Genomic DNA, 18,023 nt, shown 5'->3' on the forward strand with positions numbered 1-18,023 from the left:
ATACGTCAACGTATTATAACAGAGTAGAAAAAATGCCCTGAGATTGCTATTAGAAAGATTCATTTACTGATTTTAGCTCTGTGTTTATGTTTTTAGCGAAGGGCAATGTGATCACGAATCTCACTGGCTGTCAACAAGAGCTTGGGAAGCCCATTGGTTCTTTGTCTAGTGGGCGGTGCTTCGTGTTACGTCATCATCTTTTGTCGTTGTTCAGCAGCTGCCTGCAAAACTGGAAAGTCCCTGACAGCCAGAGAGGTCTCAGCAGGAAAACTGCGGCCGGCTTCGTCATTTTAAATGACCCATATTAAGAATTCATTTCGTTCGCTGCGCCCACTGACGTAAAGTTGTTGCAGCTGGCTTCAGTGTCGATTTTTTCAGCTTGCCTAGTAAATGCTCCCCTCCGAGCGCTAGCTGCTGTTAGCGAGGCTAGCCCTTTGTGTGGCTAGCTGCTAGCTGAGAGATGTTTTGTTGTTGTTGAACCAACCGAGCAGCCCTCCCGTCGTCTGGGGAGAGCGGATCCATCAGCTGTGTATGGAAAAACGCCCTCTCCACCTTATCCGTGAAAGCGAGCAGTGAAATTCGCCGCGGTTAAAGCGACCCAGACAGAGAGGGGGAGACTTCCATAGAAGAGGGAGGAGATGGGTAACTGTCTGAAATCTCCAACCTCGGATGATATTTCTTTGCTGCATGAATCTCAGTCGGACCGGGCCAGCTACGGAGACGGTGCTGACCCCGATCAAGAGCCACCGCCCCCCTACCAGGTAACTTTAACTTCCCAGCAGGTTTTTTTTTTTTTTTGTCAGTAACCTAAATAAATCAAATACTTGACGTGAAGACGATGTATAGCAGGTCTAGTACTGGTCTGGCCGGGAAACAGCTGATGGAAAAAGAGAAGACACCGAGGAATTGATGCTAGACAAACAATCTGTGAGCCTTGATCCAACAGCACCCTTGGGCAGCAACCCAACCCACTGACCCCGTCCCTTCACAACATTGACACTAATCCGTTTTGTTATATCCGAAGGTCTTGTCTAGGTCTGTCACCTCCCTACAGGCATGTAATGGACCGCTCTCCACTGATATTTTAGCGGAATGACTTGCTCGCGTCTTCCAACGCTCACAGTAGGCTACGTGAGCCATGTTTGGATGTTTGCATGTAAATTGGACATTAACTAAGACCCGCGTGCATTTCTGTGGGTCACCAAATGGCCTTGAAATAGACCTCAGTCCTGAATATGCAAAAGGGGGTTCTGTAGTTTTGTAAAAGGGTGACTTTCATAACTTTCCCAACTGCTTCTTTGACTGATCTCTTCCAGGCTTTCATCCTTGTTTGTCTACTGTCCTTATTTCCTGAATTAGATCATCTGCAAAGAGAAACAGTCCAGGTCATGCTTTAACTGTAAACATGTTGCTTGGTGTATCGTCTCTTTTTTGTTCTTTTCTGCCTTAACAGGAGGCTGGCATGTGTTATGTAAGGACTTGGCACAGAGTTAGACTGTTACTAGGTTAAGCCGGGTCTTATCTGTAGATTTAAGATAAGCGTGGTTAAAGCATGGAAACTGAAGGCAATCTAAGGTCAGCATTACACCACAACTCACTGAAGGTATATAATGCCAGTTAATATAACCATGTACAAAACTTTTGTGTTACCTGTTTACAACTGAAGAAAACATAAAGTTGACATTTCTCTTGTCTGTCATGAAATGTGTAATTTAACATCGATAGATTTTAATATGCAAGTGTCATGAAATTCACTAATAACCAAAACAAATCTCATTTGAATATCTAATTAATTTACAGCACACATACAGTATATGGCTGAGGAATCTGCAGCTTAACCATGAATGTTGACCAGATATGAAAAAAGTGGATAGCAGTGTTGGTTCTCAGTATTCCTGGCCGCATCACCAGCTATTATTAATACAGTCTACTATTATTTCTAGAGAGCACAGACATGATGTAACTAGCATACGTTCACTTGCTCGTTCGCTAGTGAAAACTATTGAACAGTCCTGCATTTAATCTTATGGTAGGTTATGGTAGTCAGCATATGTTTAAAATAACTCAGAAAGCTGTTGATTCAACTGTGTTTTCATCTTGTAGACCATGGTGTGTAGTACTATTGCACTGCATTAGGCTGACATTTTATTTGATGGGCTAGGCTAAATACCAGAAACACTTAACTGTTTAATTCAATTCAATTTAACCACAAAATATATCCTCTAAAATGATTGAATTACCACCACTGATCATTTTGACCGTCAAGTCATTCCCTTGCTACAAGCGAGTAAACACTAATAATACTGGAGCATATTTGATCTTTGGAAAGTACAAGTCACTGCACATGCCCAAAGAGCCTGCCCTCTGTAATTCATCTATTTTGTTTGCTTGAGTCATTCTTAACAGCTGAAACCACATAGACACATGTGGAGAACAAAAGGAAAGCAAATGTCATTTGTATTTGCTCTCCAGATCATGGGCTGACACATTTCCAGCTATTACCTGTAAATGTAAGTTGTCGTTTGTCATTTTTCATGTGGCTTGTGGGTATTACTAAAGACGTACCACGTATTTCCACTTTAATCGCGAAGACCAGCTCATGCAGTACTTTGGAAGTCCAAGAGTTCTGTTTTAAAGGCACTGTTTCCTCTGATTCAGTGTTTCTCATTTATTGTTATTCACTCAAGAAATACAGTAGTCAGCATTGTAATTGAACATGACTCGTATTCCTTGTTATGATTCAGTGTCCAAGTTGAAAAAACTTTGCCACGTCTGGCATGCACAAGTATGTTATTTCGTCAAAGCCAAAGCCAGCTGTGGTTTCACATAGGAGATATGGCGTAATAAACAACAGAAGGAATGCTTAGTTTCCGACTAAGCTTTCAGTTGAGTTGAGAAATTCTATTGCAGTGTGTTTGCACTGACAGAGTTCCATAAGAGGGTTAACTAACTAGTTAAAACCTACTTATAAAAGACTCTTTCAGACGGGCCAGCTTCTCCCTGGTGACCGTAGTAATCAGCACCTTCATCATCTGAAGGTGGCCTGAGAACACATAACACATCTTTTCTGTGCTCAAAGTTAAGCTCAACACACTTAAAGGGTGCAGTGTGTGGTTCTGCACTATGCTCTACTTGAAATTGAATTTGGCATGTTGTAAAAGATGTCAAGTGGCGACTGCAAATGTCAGTATACTCTTGACACTGACTGGAGGTACGTGCTCCATACAGAGGGTGAACTTTGCCAGTCATGGTGCAAAGCTTGATGCTGGCAATGCCAACAGTGAAATCCAAAACAAATACAACACGAACTCTGTCTGTGCTTGAGTTACAAAAGGGCTCAGAAGAGGAAAGGCTTAGTTCAGTTTTTAAGAAACACACTTTAAGATTAAAACATCTCTCAACCATTTCTAACTAAAAAGTGTATTTCAAATATTTCTTTCCAGTACGTCTGGAATTGATGAACTTCATTTCATGCTAAAAATGATCTAAAACCAGAAAAGAGGCACACTATGAACCCACAACTTGCCCTGGGCGTTATAAACATCCTGTGCATCTTGAAGTTGTCTGTTACCTCGCCATAGTTCAGACCGTATTTCCTTGGCATCCACAGTCAGCTGAGAATCAGAGGAAATTGAATTTCAGCGTCTGGAACTGGGTCCGGTCCACAACCTGCTGCAAAATAATTTTGTGGATGCACGCAGTCAGTACGCAGGTCTTAAATCATAGGTCATCAATGAGAGGTCAGTATGAGAACAATTCACCCACTCTGAAAGGCAACTTAAACAGACTGCAATACACTGATCTTATTCTAACAAAAGTCATATTATCACTATGTTATAAATCACTCATTCTACAGGGACAGTGGTATAGTAATGGTACATGCAAGTTTACAAGGTATATATGATGCAAATAGATGGAAAAACATGTGTCTTTACTAAATGTGTGTTGTGGACGTAATTAAATTAACACATACTGTGTGTGTATGTGCATATTTCATTTAATTATAATTATGCCCACAACCTCTTTACATCTGGCAATAGTGTTGATATACAGTAGAAGTGTAACGATATGAAAATGTCATATCTCCGTTATTGTGACCAAAATGATCACAGTTATCATTATTATCACGGTATTGTTGAAATGTGCTCAAAAGGTTCAACAACTACTTATACACACAATGAAATCATTTAACCAAATTTTATTTTGAGAAAAACAAAACAAAAAAAAAACAAACAAGCACAGTGAACTTGATGTAGTAGCCATATCATCACTGGGTTTGCCTGCTGCACCAGTACATTTATTATCATCATCATTATTATTATTATTATTACCTGACTGAGACACACACACACACATTAATGTTACTCCTGTAAAAACAAAGCACATTTCAATGTTTCCTTTAGGATTTGTTGTACTTGATCTGTAGGACATCTGGTGCAGCACTGGAGCGGAAACAGACCAAACATGCATAATTATGTGGCAGCGTTCATACACAACAGAAACACATGTTGCCTTCAGTTTCCTTTATTGACAAACTATAGGAAAGTTTGACAGACAAACCATGACATTCTCCTCTATTCCTAAGACATCACATCATGCGTTCAGCTACAACTTAACTTACCTTGCACCTGCTGTATAGTTGTGGGTGGTGTTCATGGAGATGGCTTATCCACTTAATTATTACAGAATTATTACCTGTGCCGTGCAGGCGCCTTCCGTCATGTTTTTAGAGTTTTCAGAGTGAACTGCCCATGCACGCGGGAGTGAGTGCTGCTGCCTCTGCAGAAATGAGCTGTATCACCATGAAGAGTTTCGTGAGGTAATCAGACATGTTTTTAATGATAATAAAATTTGAAATGGTAATACTAAGCGTAGGGAAATTTACTGTGCTTTATCTGAAACCAGTGATCATTACATCCCTGATATACGGTAGAGTGTCTATGTCAGAATACTGCAGTCAGGACAGATACTGTGTACAGACTTAGGATGGGTGGGGGATGAATAGATGGATGATGAAAGCTAAGTGGATGAGATCAGTTCTTTGAGCCAACCACTTAGACTAGTGTACCACTTACTGTGTTGTCAAAATGATTTCAAAATGAGCGAGTGTGTGTGTCAGTGTTTGCTTCACATCAACTGGGGTAGCAACAAAGTAGACGGCGGGGCATTTCAGTTTGTGGTCTTAATACTGTGTGTACGTGTGTTTGTGTGCTGTGGTGTGTATTACATACACACGTCGTGTGTCGAGCGTGGAGATTTGGACAGCAGCTGGTGAGACGGGGTGCTGACTCATCACTGTGGGTCTGGGCTGTGGGAGATAAGGCACCCCTGTGTATTAGTACTGGAGAGGGAGAGTTTGTGTATGTGAATGTGTTTGTGTCTGCTTTGGACTCCATGGTGTGGCTTATAATATCTCAGTCTGCTTGTCTCAGAGATGGGTGTGGTTGGCTGGCAGATTCAGTGCGTCTGTGTGTGTTTGCACAGATCTAAACTCGGTCTTTCTCAGAGACAATATCAAATACACGGCTGTTTTTGGGTCTGAAATGCTATATACTCTAAACCTACATTCTTTTAATGCCAGCAGGAGGTGACTCCACTTGCTTAAAAATTCATCAGTTTGCATGGGAATGTCTGATGATACATGTTACTCTCATTTAGAGTAAAACAGATGATACGGCAGGACATCATAGGCTTGGGTCCCTGTGATTGGTAAGTCTCTGCCTTATGGGTGCGCATAGCGTCCCCATTGGCCCTCCCACCTCTCCAGCTTCACCTTCTTATCTAAATCAATCTAATTCTGACTCTGCAATGTTTGTCTGTCAATGTTTCAAAATGGGAATCCTCAAACCATTGTCATGCACTCTTAGGAATTTCTTGAAGGGAATATTGGCCACTTTTAAAGTAGATGCCCAGTTGGCATTGATGTTAAATGTAGTCAGCTGAAGCAATGAATTCCTCTATGTGAGTTGTATCTACAGAGAAAACTAAATTTTCTAAGTTGTCTTGCACAAATGTTATTACATTATGCCTACGTATACCAGGATACATTGCTCCCAAGCATCTGATGCTCAATTCCCAAATCTATTCCACAATCCACAGAACGTGTGGAGGTGGTGTTTCAGTCCGAGTGTGCCAGCCGCCACAGAGTCCAAAAAGTACAGGTGTCTGAAATAATGTTACTTAAGTGTTAAACTAGTACAAAAAGTATACAAATTGAGGTCTATCTGGCTATGGTGGTCTTTGGCTGTTTATCTCATTGATCTTGTAGACATTATCCAGCACACTGTTGTCAAGGGAGGCGTAAAGCCTTTGCATTTTAAGTCACACGCTTCAGTTGATATCACTGATACTGTCTTACAAAAACATGCTTAATTTCATGGCAGGACCATTATTCATTTTCTCTTGTCTCTTTAGAGCAATTTGAGCAAAGGCGCCACCAGTTGCTGTATTCTTTGGCAAGGTCCAGTGCAGCTGCAGCCACAACTTCTCTTCGCTGGACTGCATCTTATGATCTCTCTTCTATTTATCTAGCTGCATATTCAAACAAACACAATACACTACAGTCAAAAAATATCCTCGTCTAAAACATCAAATGCCTCATTTTAAAAGATGCAGTGTCTGAACACATTTTGAAGCTCAGAACTGGAGACACAGAGAACATTAAAAAATGTTGTTTATCACATTAAAGGGGTCATAAATAGAAAGGTACTGTAGATAAAAACAACAGAGTATACTTTAATTCACCTAAAGGATGAAAAGGGATCTGAAACATGTCAAATAAGGGCAGGTAAAATCCTCTTTCAGTATTTTAGTAAGCTGGGGGTACGCACCACTTCCTCACTGTTGTAGATACTCACAATCTCACTATTCAGGAGAACAGTCTGTACGCCAACTTTGCTCCTCAAGATTAGAGGGCTTGCTGTCAGCAGTTCGCTTTAAGCTCAGTGAGCTTGGCTAGAAGACACAGGGCAAGAAAGTTGGCTTTGGAGGTAGTTTCTAATTGGCTGTCAAACTTGGGGTAGAGGTGAACGAGAGTACAGGAAGAGAAAACAAGAAATGAAAACTGAAAATGGGTCGACTAGTGCGTGGAATGAATAACATCCGTAAACAAATGGTGAAATGCCAATAAAGGTGGCACAAAAATATCTTGCGCCAAGCTAGATTTTTTTGGCACATGCATATGTACCTAAAAGAACAAAAAAATAAATAAATACAGTTTTAGGTTTTTTGCTGATGTGATCTGCAGGTGCTTCAGTCGGGGAGGCAGGACAATAGTGTGACTTCCTCATTGTGTTCTGATAACAGTAATATGTTAGATAAGCCGAACTAAAGTGCCTCTGACTTCACCTCAATTATGATTCAGTCACTTCATCCACATATGCTGTTGGTTTTTAGCCTTGTAAGGTACAGATACTTCCCATCGGAGTGCCCCTTGTGGCAGATTACCTACTGTCCTGCCCTAATATGGTAACAGAACCACTAAGGGGGTGGAGAGGGCAGTGCTGACAAACAAGTCATTGTACTTCAGGTCAATGACTGAGTCTGTGGGCTTTACTTGACACACAGCCACATAGAGATTGTTCTTCCTGAGTGCTTAACACAAGGGCTGGGGCTCAGATAACCACCAGTGAATTCTTTTGTCCTCCCTATGACAACTTCTCACCGTTTAATTCCTTCTCATCTTCCTTCTACTGACATTTTGGCAACCTTGGATCTGTTGGGCCAAGGTGGTTTTGGTCATTATATTACAGTGGCATTACTAAGTGACTGCTGGCAGTCTGTAATGTGTTATGGACTTTTGGCTGCTGGTAAAAATTGAAAATGAACGATAATGTGTCATTACCTTTTGTTATTTACAGTCTCTACCAAAATATATAATCCACTGTGCACTGAAGGTTTTGTGTGTGACCTGTGCAAATGTTAAAGCCTGCACTATTGCCCCAACTTCCTGCTCTGATGAAGTAATGTGATACACACATACCGTGAGCGTCACACCGTCAGCCTGTCCTGTTATCACATCAACAAACACATCCTGTGATGCTAATGTCTATCCCTTCTCCTGCTCCCATTGTTGTGCATGCATGCTAGCATTGTGTGCAGATGTCTTTAGGTCATGTTCAAAGATTTTGTTACTCTGCAGTCTCTAGACAGAAAGCTAAGATTTCAGAGCCTGCAAACGTTTCAAGTTTCAGGTGTTGCAATGCCTTAAGTGCATGCTGAGACTGCTTAGGTTGCACAAAATATATAGCCACATTTAGCAAGTACATATTTCCGGTCCAGAAATGGTTGAGGTTTAATAAGAAGTCCTTGTCACTATGCTGTTCTCACAGCTTGCCTTCAAACAGGAATTATACCCAGTCCTAACCACTGCATGTCTACAGCTTCTTTCCCACATGCACATTAGTCCTTAAATGCTCGGCTGCTGCGGTATGTCTGCTTTGCGTTGGCACAGCCAAGTTCTTTGAATAGACACTGTAGTGTTGTTTTGTCATGTCAGTAGTCCAGTCATTTAACTGTGAAACTAAATTCAGAAGGCGGTTTATTTTAGTATGAATAAGCGGTCTTCTTTTTTTTCAATGACAGTCCTTGCTCTTAAGTGACAAGAAAAAAAAGACACATCTATCTAGACGAGTCATCTGTCATACAGCTGTGTGGGTGGGTTCAGAATTCAAATTTTAATATTTTTTTTCAATAGAAATTCTTCTGGTAAGGCAAGGCACTAGTATAGCAACTTAATGGCGGCTCATACTGTATTACATTACTGAGGCATTTGATTTTCTTTAAACCTGAGCCATTTCTATGAGATTGTGAAATATTCCTACGTCAGGATGTGCCATGCTGAAAGATTTGAAACAGCTTTGCACTCCCCTAAATCACCACTTGTTGCCTTTTTAGTTAAGAGTCTATCAGAAATGTGTTACTTTGATTTTCAGTGGTGTAGCAGAGGTTTTCATTTTTGGATCAAAGGTGCCACATTTTTGATATGATTTACATCACAAATCCTGGGTGATTTTTATAAGGGTGTGATATTTTGATGTCCACTGTGTGTGAGTTCCTGGAGAACCAAAGCTTGCTTATTATCAAACGTGTAGGATGTAAGTGCTTGTAACTTTCATTTGCCCACTCTTCTTCCCTCCGACTCCTTTCAATTAGTGAAGGATGATGGCAGAGGCAGGGTAAATACTCTGTCTGTTTTTCTTTCACTTTAACTGTGTGCATCTGCTTTCTCTCCTTCTTACTTGTAATTTTCACCTCGCTTCCCGCTCACCATTAGCAGCCCGGGCCTGGCAGGCTGACAGTTTCTACAGTCGTGCACTTGGCTCAGCAGCCTGCAGCATGCTTGGCAGAGGAAACCAAGATCTGTTCTTCAGCTCAGCTAGAAACCCTCCATCCTTTCCCTATTAGTTCCCCTTTCAATCTCACCTACTCCCCCTGTCTCACATTTCATCTCCCTGCCTGTTGTCCTTTTGGTCACCCTGAGGTCACTTAATGAACAGTTGTCACAACTCAGCTGACATACCGTGCATTTAACGGGAGAGGCATATGACAACAATTACACTGCTGACCACTGCACAGCTTAGGACTCTAACACACAGAGTACAGCTGTTGCCCCCCTCAGAGGCCCTGTCTGCAGTTTTTGTTCTTTCTGCCGGGCTGCTGTCCCTTTTTGACACAGGCCAGAGAAGTGTCTGTCAGCGGAGCTGCAGACAGCCCCAACTACTCTCATCATGCTGACTCATGTTTTAAAATGCAGCCGTACTGAGAGGATGACTTCTAGCTAGTATCATTCTGCATTTGTCTCATTCAAATTCAAAAGAAAGCTTTTCAGAAATTAAAGTTTAAAATGTATTATCCGCAGATACTTACCAAAGCTAAAACCAGTATGCACCAATATACACTGATCATTTTTTTTTGCATTTTGAAAGAGTGGCTGCATGTCGCCCGTAGCTCCGTGAAGAATAACGTTTTTGTAGTTTTTGGTGTGTTAATTGTTGTTTTGTCTGTGTCTTGAACCAACCAAAATGGTTTTTGGTCGTTTTTGTCTTTTTGTGCTGTTTTTATTTATTTTTTCCTGGACATTTTGTTTTTGGCTGTATCGTTGGTCGTTGGCTGTGGTGTTCTGCAGAGCGGCCGTTGTGTCTGGTGGTGTGTTCCAGAGATCAGCTGCTAACGCTGGCCATGTCCCCTGAGCTGCCCGGAGTGAGACCTGAGATTCCCGCTGAACTTCAGAAGAAGTGCTGGGGATGCCCGACTGGAGGTGGAGGAGCAGAGAACGAGGTTCGGGTCGGCTGAGCCGTCTGTCCTCTTGGGGGACGCGAGGTCTTTGGCAGCAGGATGGATAGACTGTGTGCGCTTGATGGGACCCAGAGGGAGTGGTTCATAGGACCACAGTACGTCTGTGCCCGGCTTCAGACTCTTCGGGCGGACACGCTCCGTTTGAGTTTACATCCCTCCCTCAGTGACAAGGAAACACCATGCGACACGATCCAAGCCGCTGTTGCTATGTAACCGGCCAAACAACCGCATCACCTCAGACACTGTTTTGCCAACTACTTTTGTATATTTGTTCATAATGTTAATTCTATAAATGTGTTCATTACACTGTTTATTTTTAGTTAGTCTTAGTCTGTCTAAGTCTTATATTGTGTAGGTCCCCCTTGTGCCTCCAAAACAGTTGTGACTTATAAGAGAATGGACATGGTGGTGTCTGGCAACTGTGTTGTTAGTGTGGGTCTTTGGGTCCTATGGGTTGAGGGGAGGGTCCTCTGTAGATCATCCCACAGATACTTGATCAGTTTGGATCTAGTGAATTTGGAGGCCAGGTCAACACCTTGTGCTGATCATGTTTTTTGAGTTGTTTCTAAACCGTTTGTGTGTGTCTGTCTGTCTGTCCCAGAATGCTGCTCGGTCTCGTTACTATGGGGTGAGTGTGAGTGTGAGTGTGAGTGTGTGTGTGTGTGTGTGTGTGTGTGTGTGTGTGTGTGTGTGTGTGTGTGTGTGTGTGTGTGTGTGTTGGGGGGGTTACCTCTGCAAGAATGCCGGGTCCAAAAGTTTCCCAGTAGAACATTGAATTGTGACAAGATGATCGGTTGTTTACTTCTGCTGTCTGTGGTTTTAACATTGTGGCTGATCAGTGTATGTCACTTTGATAATCAGGCGTAGGCGTAGGCTTTGACATTTTACGCTTTTTTTAATCTTCTTTTTGCTTGTGTCACTTTGTTAAGCGTCCACATTCATCTTTCAGAAATTGTTTGGGTGATACAAAGTGAAACAACCTTTTAAAGCGGACATTAGATGTTCCTTCAGGTGACAGTATTATTTTGTACGTACAAGAAAGTACTCTAGCAATTTAATTGGATTTTACAAAGTTTGGGGCCTTGCAAAGAACTTATTTTCACATAATACAATTTAAGATGTTCTGTAGTTGGACCCTTCCTGCTGAATAAACACTCGCATCTTTCAAACGCTACATCAGCAGCTTGTAATATTCATGGGAAAGTCCCACTCATAAAGTGAGGTAATGTCTAAACTTTGGAGAACTCCTTCAGAACTAGAGAAGAGATTGAGGAGCCTTCTTAATGACGGATAGGCTGATTTGGATGTGTCATTTTAACAAAACACCAAAGGTGATTCAGCCAGAGAGGAAGGTTTTTTCTGTTGTGCTTATTTGTATAGTCTAATCACATGATCCAAAAAGCGTTGAATAAGGTCAGCTGGACTTGTAGAATTTCTTGAAGACGTTTCGCCACTCATCATATTCATAGGGCAAGTTAGCCTAGGCACTCAGTTCCCCCCATTCAAGGACAGGTAAGTATCAGCCATTATGGTAATTAGTGACCCCAGTTTCTGGTCAAGCAAGTTTCTGGTGGGTGTTACCCACAGAGTTTTTCCTATTTAAACCTCAATTTCCCACTAGTTTATCAGAACTGAAGAAGCTACTCGGGTGAGTGGCGAAACGTCTTCAAGAAATTCTACAAGTCCAGCTGACCTTATTCAACGCTTTTTGGATTACCATGACCTGATGACTGAGAACCTTCACAGACATAATCACATGATGATTAGATGGCTGGTTAACAAGGTATTATCTGATACATGAGGTGGCAGATATAATTGCCCTCTGTTGTATGATTTCCAGCTCGTCGGGATTTTTGTCTAAGGGTTGTCTGTCGAGTGTGAACACACAGTAAGTTAATGAAGGAGCCCACTTAGTCAAATCAGTAACAGGGCTTTTGGACCTTTACTGCTGGCTGACAGGAAAGTTTGGCATGCTGTAGACGAATTCTGTTGTTAGACTGGAGGGGTGGCTGGGAGGAACTAGCACTCACACCACAAGAGATTGTAGTGTATAAGACTGCATGAGGAAAGGAGGAGGAAGTAGAGGGAGGAAGACACAAAGGCCACAAAGTGAGACCGTTGAGTCAATAGAAAGTAGAATTTAGTGGGGGATGATGTGTAAGCAGTGCCTCAGCACTGCCAAATTCTCACAATGTGTGGCTTGCAAGAAATTCAACATTAGCTTTGCTTTGATTGTCCTGATGCGTTGGTGTCATGAAACAAACGGGTTTTTACCCACACACAGGTTAGAGTTAGGTGCATGTTTTATGCCTATATATGTGTCTGTATTTATGTTTCTGTGTATGTGCATATGTATGCGTATACCTGTGTAGGTATATTGACTGCTCACACTGCCAGTCTATTGATAGTTTTACATTTATACTATTAATGTAAAACTTACTTAATATAATAGTCAAAACCTGTGTATTAGTTGTCACTTGTTTCCTCTTTTTAGGTTAACTTTGCACATTTTTCCATTTGCATTTCTTTTTAGATACCAAACTACATTTTGTTGTGTATATGCCTGAATAATATGCAGTGGCAATAAAGTTGAATCTAATTTAATCTGACTAGTAATTTTAGATGCAAGAATACATTTGGAGTTCATAGACACTGTGTATGGTTGGGCAGTTGCAGTTATTTAACAGTTTTAAGCCTCTATTATTACTTTATTTAATGTATTTTCTTGACAAAGAAAGAAAAGTCCAAGCTTGTTTGCCAACACAGTATGTCAGAGTGTTCTGTCGGCTTTGTTCTCCACACAAACCGTTTACTTGCATGCAACCAAATCCCATTCAAGCGTGACTGAATGTGGTAATTGTTTAAGAATCGTCTAATAACTATTTATGGACAAACAAATGCATCGTACTTTTCCAGAAAAATACCTAAAATATACTTTCAGACTGTGGTAATTGGTGCTTTCCTTACATGGCAGCCTGTTCTACTCTGTTAACAAAGATTTGTCAGTCCCACATCATCTCCCCTTCCCTCACTGGTTCCCGAGGGATCAACATTTACTAATTACTCGTAAGATCATCCATTGGTTAGCCCCTGCATGTGCAGTGTGCTAAACCTTTTTTCTTTGTATCTGTTCCTCTGTGCTGTTTTAAATGTGACAGTATGTTTGTGGTTGTGACTCAGCCGTCCTCATTCCTTTAGATTTGCTGAGTCCCTGTTTATTTCTTTACACATTATGTGATCTCCATTTGGTTTTGGTGGTGATAATATTCACACTTTATTGTTTTGCTCATTACATTGTGACAGTTTCCAATACCGAAACACTCCCTTTTTAGTCACGTTAATTTGATAGTACTTTCATTTCACCTCAATATGGTTTTATGTGCCAGTGTGTAAAACTCAACTGACAGACTTGTGAGCTGGTGGAAGACTTGTCAAAATTACATTTTAGTTCGCACAGACCAAAGGCAAACTGATCAAAGTGTGGCGAGACAGCGAGGCTTTGGCCTCTTTGAAGTTCGCTGTGAAGAGTTGGAATTGTAGGCTGCTGCTCGCACAACCGTTCTCTTGAAGTGGCCAACATTTTCCAGAAATGTTGAAACATTATCGAGCTGCTGTGTTCTGCCGTTGGTCGTGACTCCGCTGTTCTGTTGGTCACATTTCCCTGAGCTCATCTCTCACTTTTTTGCTCTCTGCTGCTGATGTATGTGCTGTAAGGATCAAATAATTAAAATGAGCCTGATAGTGAATAAGTGAAGCATTTCACTAAAAAAAAAGAAATGTGTTGTCTGCTGCTCTGACTGCTTGCAACAGGGAATGGGGAAACACTGCCACCTACTGCCAGAGATAACATCAGTTATTGAGAAACATCGCTGTCAGCGTTTCACAATTTGCCATATTTGGCTACCTACCCGGTTGTGATAATGTTCTGCAACATTATTAAAATAAATATCTGTTCACAGTCCTTCCCTCCAAGAGCTGCTTTTAAGAACCTGCTATGTCCATGTTACATAATTGTTAAGTGTAATTGTTTTGTCCATTTTTTTTTTTTTCTTATGAAGTATTCTCTGTTTCATCAGGAGCAGATCCACGTGCCCGTCTACCACCCGACACCCAGCCAAGCCCGTCTGGCCACCCAGCTGACGGAGGAGGAGCAGGTTCGCATCGCCCAGCGCATTGGACTCATCCAGCACCTCCCGAAGGGCGTGTATGACCCAGGACGGGATGGTTCTGAGAAGAAGATTAGAGAGTGAGTGAAAGATTAGAGAGCCTCAGCAGGGACAGTTATTGCCTCACCCTGTCTGTGTTTTAGAAGGAGTTTTTTGTTCTTTAAAAGGCTTTAAGTTGAATTAAGTTCAGAGTCCGAAAACAGGAATAGAAAACAGTAAAGCTGCCCGTTTTTAACTATACAGACCTGTGACCTAAACTTGCACCTAATTTCTTGCTGTCACGTGCATGAAATAAAATCACTGCAGCACACATTACTTAATAACTGGTAAATGTATATATTATATTTTTGTCTGTAGTAAATATTAAAGTTAGGACATGTCGTAACCAGCGTGGTACCATTTTGATGGGAAATACTGAGAGCCTGTGTTCATATCTGCAGGTGCGTCATCTGTATGATGGACTTTGTTTATGGAGACCCCATCCGGTTCCTGCCCTGCATGCACATCTACCACATGGACTGTATAGACGACTGGCTGATGAGATCCTTCACCTGCCCCTCCTGCATGGAGCCTGTGGATGCTGCACTGCTCTCCTCCTACGAGACCAACTGACACAAACACCCGTGGACCAGACTGGACACACATCCACACGCACACACGTACACACACAGACACTGACACGGAACATGCACACAAATGACATACCCATCTTCCGTCTTGCTAACTTATATCCTGGATTAGTAAGATGGCAAAACAGCGGTCGTCTAAAAGATGTTGAATGAAGAGTCTGTGTGTGTGTGAGTGTGCGTGCATGCGTGTGTATGTATACACAATTTCCTCTGTTGGCCTGCTGGACAGGACTGCATCTGGGAAAGGACTGGAGGAACAAAGCGCATTGAAGGAAGGACAAGTCAGGAGCTGAGAGTGGGGGAGTGTAGAGACTGTAAAGGGAAGTCGGTGTGGGCGGCTGGTTAAGAAACCTTTCCTAGATCTGGTTTTTTTTTTTTTTTTTTTTTTTTTTTTTTTAGATATGTGATACACACACTCAAGCGTACATACTTCCTTTAATCAGTCAACGTCATTGAAATGAGCCCATGACGACATGAAGGAAGGACATCTGACCGCCGTGAAGAGGCTGCAGACTGTGTCTCTTTGGACTGCCGAGGCCCGATTATTATCATGTCAAACTGAAAGAAAAAGAAAGAAACGTTGTTCAGAGGAGCTGCCAGAGCAGCAGCAGAGTCATTCACAGCTCCTGCATGAACTGTTACAGATGCAGATGTGTGATTTTAAGAGTGCTACAGATGGACATGAGACTTTTATTTTCCAGACATATCGTGGCCTCTCGCTGTCACCCTGTACAGATCTTTCCAGAAAATAATAATATAGGTCGGTGGATTTATTGATTGATTGTCCTGTGGCTTTGTGAAATCTGTTCTCTCTTTGTTTTGTCAGTCAGCATAAGGGCTCTGTTGAACCAGTGTTTACCAACAACTCAGAAAAAAAGGAAATGCAGTTTGTGCTTTAGTCACTAATGTGATGGATAGCCAGTAGACTGTTGACTCCTAGTGACTTTTCTCATTCAGTGAGCTCTGATATTATTGGCCAAAGCACAAGCAGCCCACTTAAACCATTAACTTAACCAGAAGTTAAATATTTGCACTTCTTTATCAGACTTGTGACAAGATATGCATCCAATCATCTAAGTGTCAAGTACATCATTTGCTTTATGAATCATTGTTTTGTAATGAAAGCCACTTTTTTTCTGTAGACCAGGAGTGGGTTCTTAAATTATTACTGGTGACAATAATCGAACTACTGAATTAATTCCAGTGTGTGGGCCCCCAGTGATTTGTAAAGGATACAATTAAAACACAAACAGGGTTAGTGTTATTTAATGTGCATATATCCAGATCTCTGTTCTGTCGCAAACATGTTCTGAAACTGTTCTAGCTAGCAGTTACCATCATCACTACAGCAATGTCAAGAAAAAGAATCAGCCTCTGTGATGTTCAGGAGTGAACATGAAGGAGGTTGCAACCACATGTGGTCAGAATTAGCATCTCTGCAGTTTTGTGTCACTCTATTTTTTTTAGTTCCTTCATTTTCTTGGAATCGAACTGAGGCCACAATCTAAATGATCTCCTTGCTCCATTTTAAAATCTTGTCACCCAGTTTACTGTAAAAGCACAAAGAAATACAATTGCTCAGTTGTATCTTCCTTCCCTCTGCTAATCTCGGCATGTAGGTGAGTGGGTAAATGTGAATCCTGCAGGAAACTAAATCATTTGTGCTCCGCCTGCAGATCCCATTTGAAAACATGCCTTTAGTGATCTGTGTGTGTGTGTGTGTGTTTTGTGCATGGCATCTGTGTGTGTTTGGGAAAGACTGGTGGGTGGCAATCAGCACCTTTTTTGCACAGCACTCTAACATACTTAACTCTCTGTGTTTAACATTTTCCTCCATCGTTCAGGTGGAGTGTCCTGGCCTTAGGTTACACATGAGTCAAGGTTTATATCAGCTGCTGAAATGTGAGTCCAGTTAAACTTAAAGCAAATGAGAAGCAGAAGGGAGGATTGTTTCCTGTTACGAAGGACCCACAAATTGTATCAAGAAGACTAAGGCATGAATTGTTAGTGCATTGTGGTGTTTGGACTGGAATTATGTCACATCACATTCCTGCTTTCTTCCTCTGTAGGATTGCAACAAAACTTTAATCTGCCCTCTGCAACACTGCTGCATAAAATATCAGATGACAAGTTTTGCATACAGATGCCTTTTTTTTCAGAATAGGCAAAGGTATAATCTCAGTCTGGACCTAAATAAGTTCCAAGAGATGGTGAGGATAAACAAATTGAGACTATGTCATTGTGTCTGTACTGTGTGTGTGTGTGTGTGTGCGTGTGCGTGTGTGTGTGTGTGTGTGTCTGCCATAGTTCCACATACAGTACATGTCCTGATTCACGTGAAGATTAGCAGTCTTCCGGAGCTACGTGTCCCCTCACCAGCGTGACGCCCACTGGAGCTTGTGCTTCGTCGATTGTTCAGCTGGCTCTGCCCTGTTGATTTCCTGTAATGTTCAGCAGTTCATACTGAATAAAAGTGCTCACGCCCCCAGAGGATGACTCATGCTTTTAACCGGTTGACCGTTTTAAACAGCCGCCCAAAATGTTGCTCAATCCCAGCAGAGAGAGAGCTTTGGATCAGGAGAGACTCAAATATTTCAAATAACTAAACTCACAGGGATGGTAAGTGAGTGCTGTTGTGGGATGGATTTTTATTTTATTTAAAACATTTCTGGACTTCTTTGAGACTGAATTACAAGGTTTTCTCATGTGTGAATGGGTGTATGTTGTGTGTTTGTTTATGGATGCTTGTTAAACTTTTCCTTGTTTGTAAGCATAAATATGCATATGCTGTGTACTAAAGGCAAATAATAAATAGACGTTGCAACAGAGCATAACTGTCAGTGTGTGTGAATTTGTGTTTGATTTCCTCTGTGGACAGTAGAAGGGGAAGAGTGTACTAATTTCACATGCTGCACCAGAATATTGAAACCTG

The 18,023-nt window shown here is 41.6% G+C and overlaps 1 protein-coding gene across 1 annotated transcript; it reads left to right on the forward strand.

Moving 5' to 3' along the window:
• Nucleotides 1-197: 197 nt before the first annotated feature.
• rnf11b (ring finger protein 11b) lies at nucleotides 198-17,920 on the forward strand. Its single transcript, XM_047587552.1, has 3 exons — nucleotides 198-761; nucleotides 14,373-14,542; nucleotides 14,903-17,920. Exons 1-3 carry the CDS (start codon nucleotides 639-641, stop codon nucleotides 15,072-15,074), a joined length of 465 nt encoding a protein of 154 aa, XP_047443508.1. The 5' UTR covers nucleotides 198-638; the 3' UTR covers nucleotides 15,075-17,920.
• The last annotated feature ends 103 nt before the right edge of the window (nucleotides 17,921-18,023 follow it).

The sequence above is a fragment of the Mugil cephalus genome, chromosome 6 (genome assembly GCF_022458985.1).
Source record: "Mugil cephalus isolate CIBA_MC_2020 chromosome 6, CIBA_Mcephalus_1.1, whole genome shotgun sequence".
Taxonomy (NCBI): domain Eukaryota; kingdom Metazoa; phylum Chordata; class Actinopteri; order Mugiliformes; family Mugilidae; genus Mugil; species Mugil cephalus.

What these genes read in the sequence shown, in the direction of transcription:
- rnf11b (XM_047587552.1), top strand. Translation starts at nt 639, where the DNA reads ATGGGTAACTGTCTGAAATCTCCAACCTCGGATGATATTTCTTTGCTG. An exon ending in AGCCACCGCCCCCCTACCAG is followed by an intron (nt 762 to 14,372) that starts GTAACTTTAACT and finishes CTGTTTCATCAG; the next exon opens with GAGCAGATCCACGTGCCCGT. An exon ending in TCTGAGAAGAAGATTAGAGA is followed by an intron (nt 14,543 to 14,902) that starts GTGAGTGAAAGA and finishes TCATATCTGCAG; the next exon opens with GTGCGTCATCTGTATGATGG.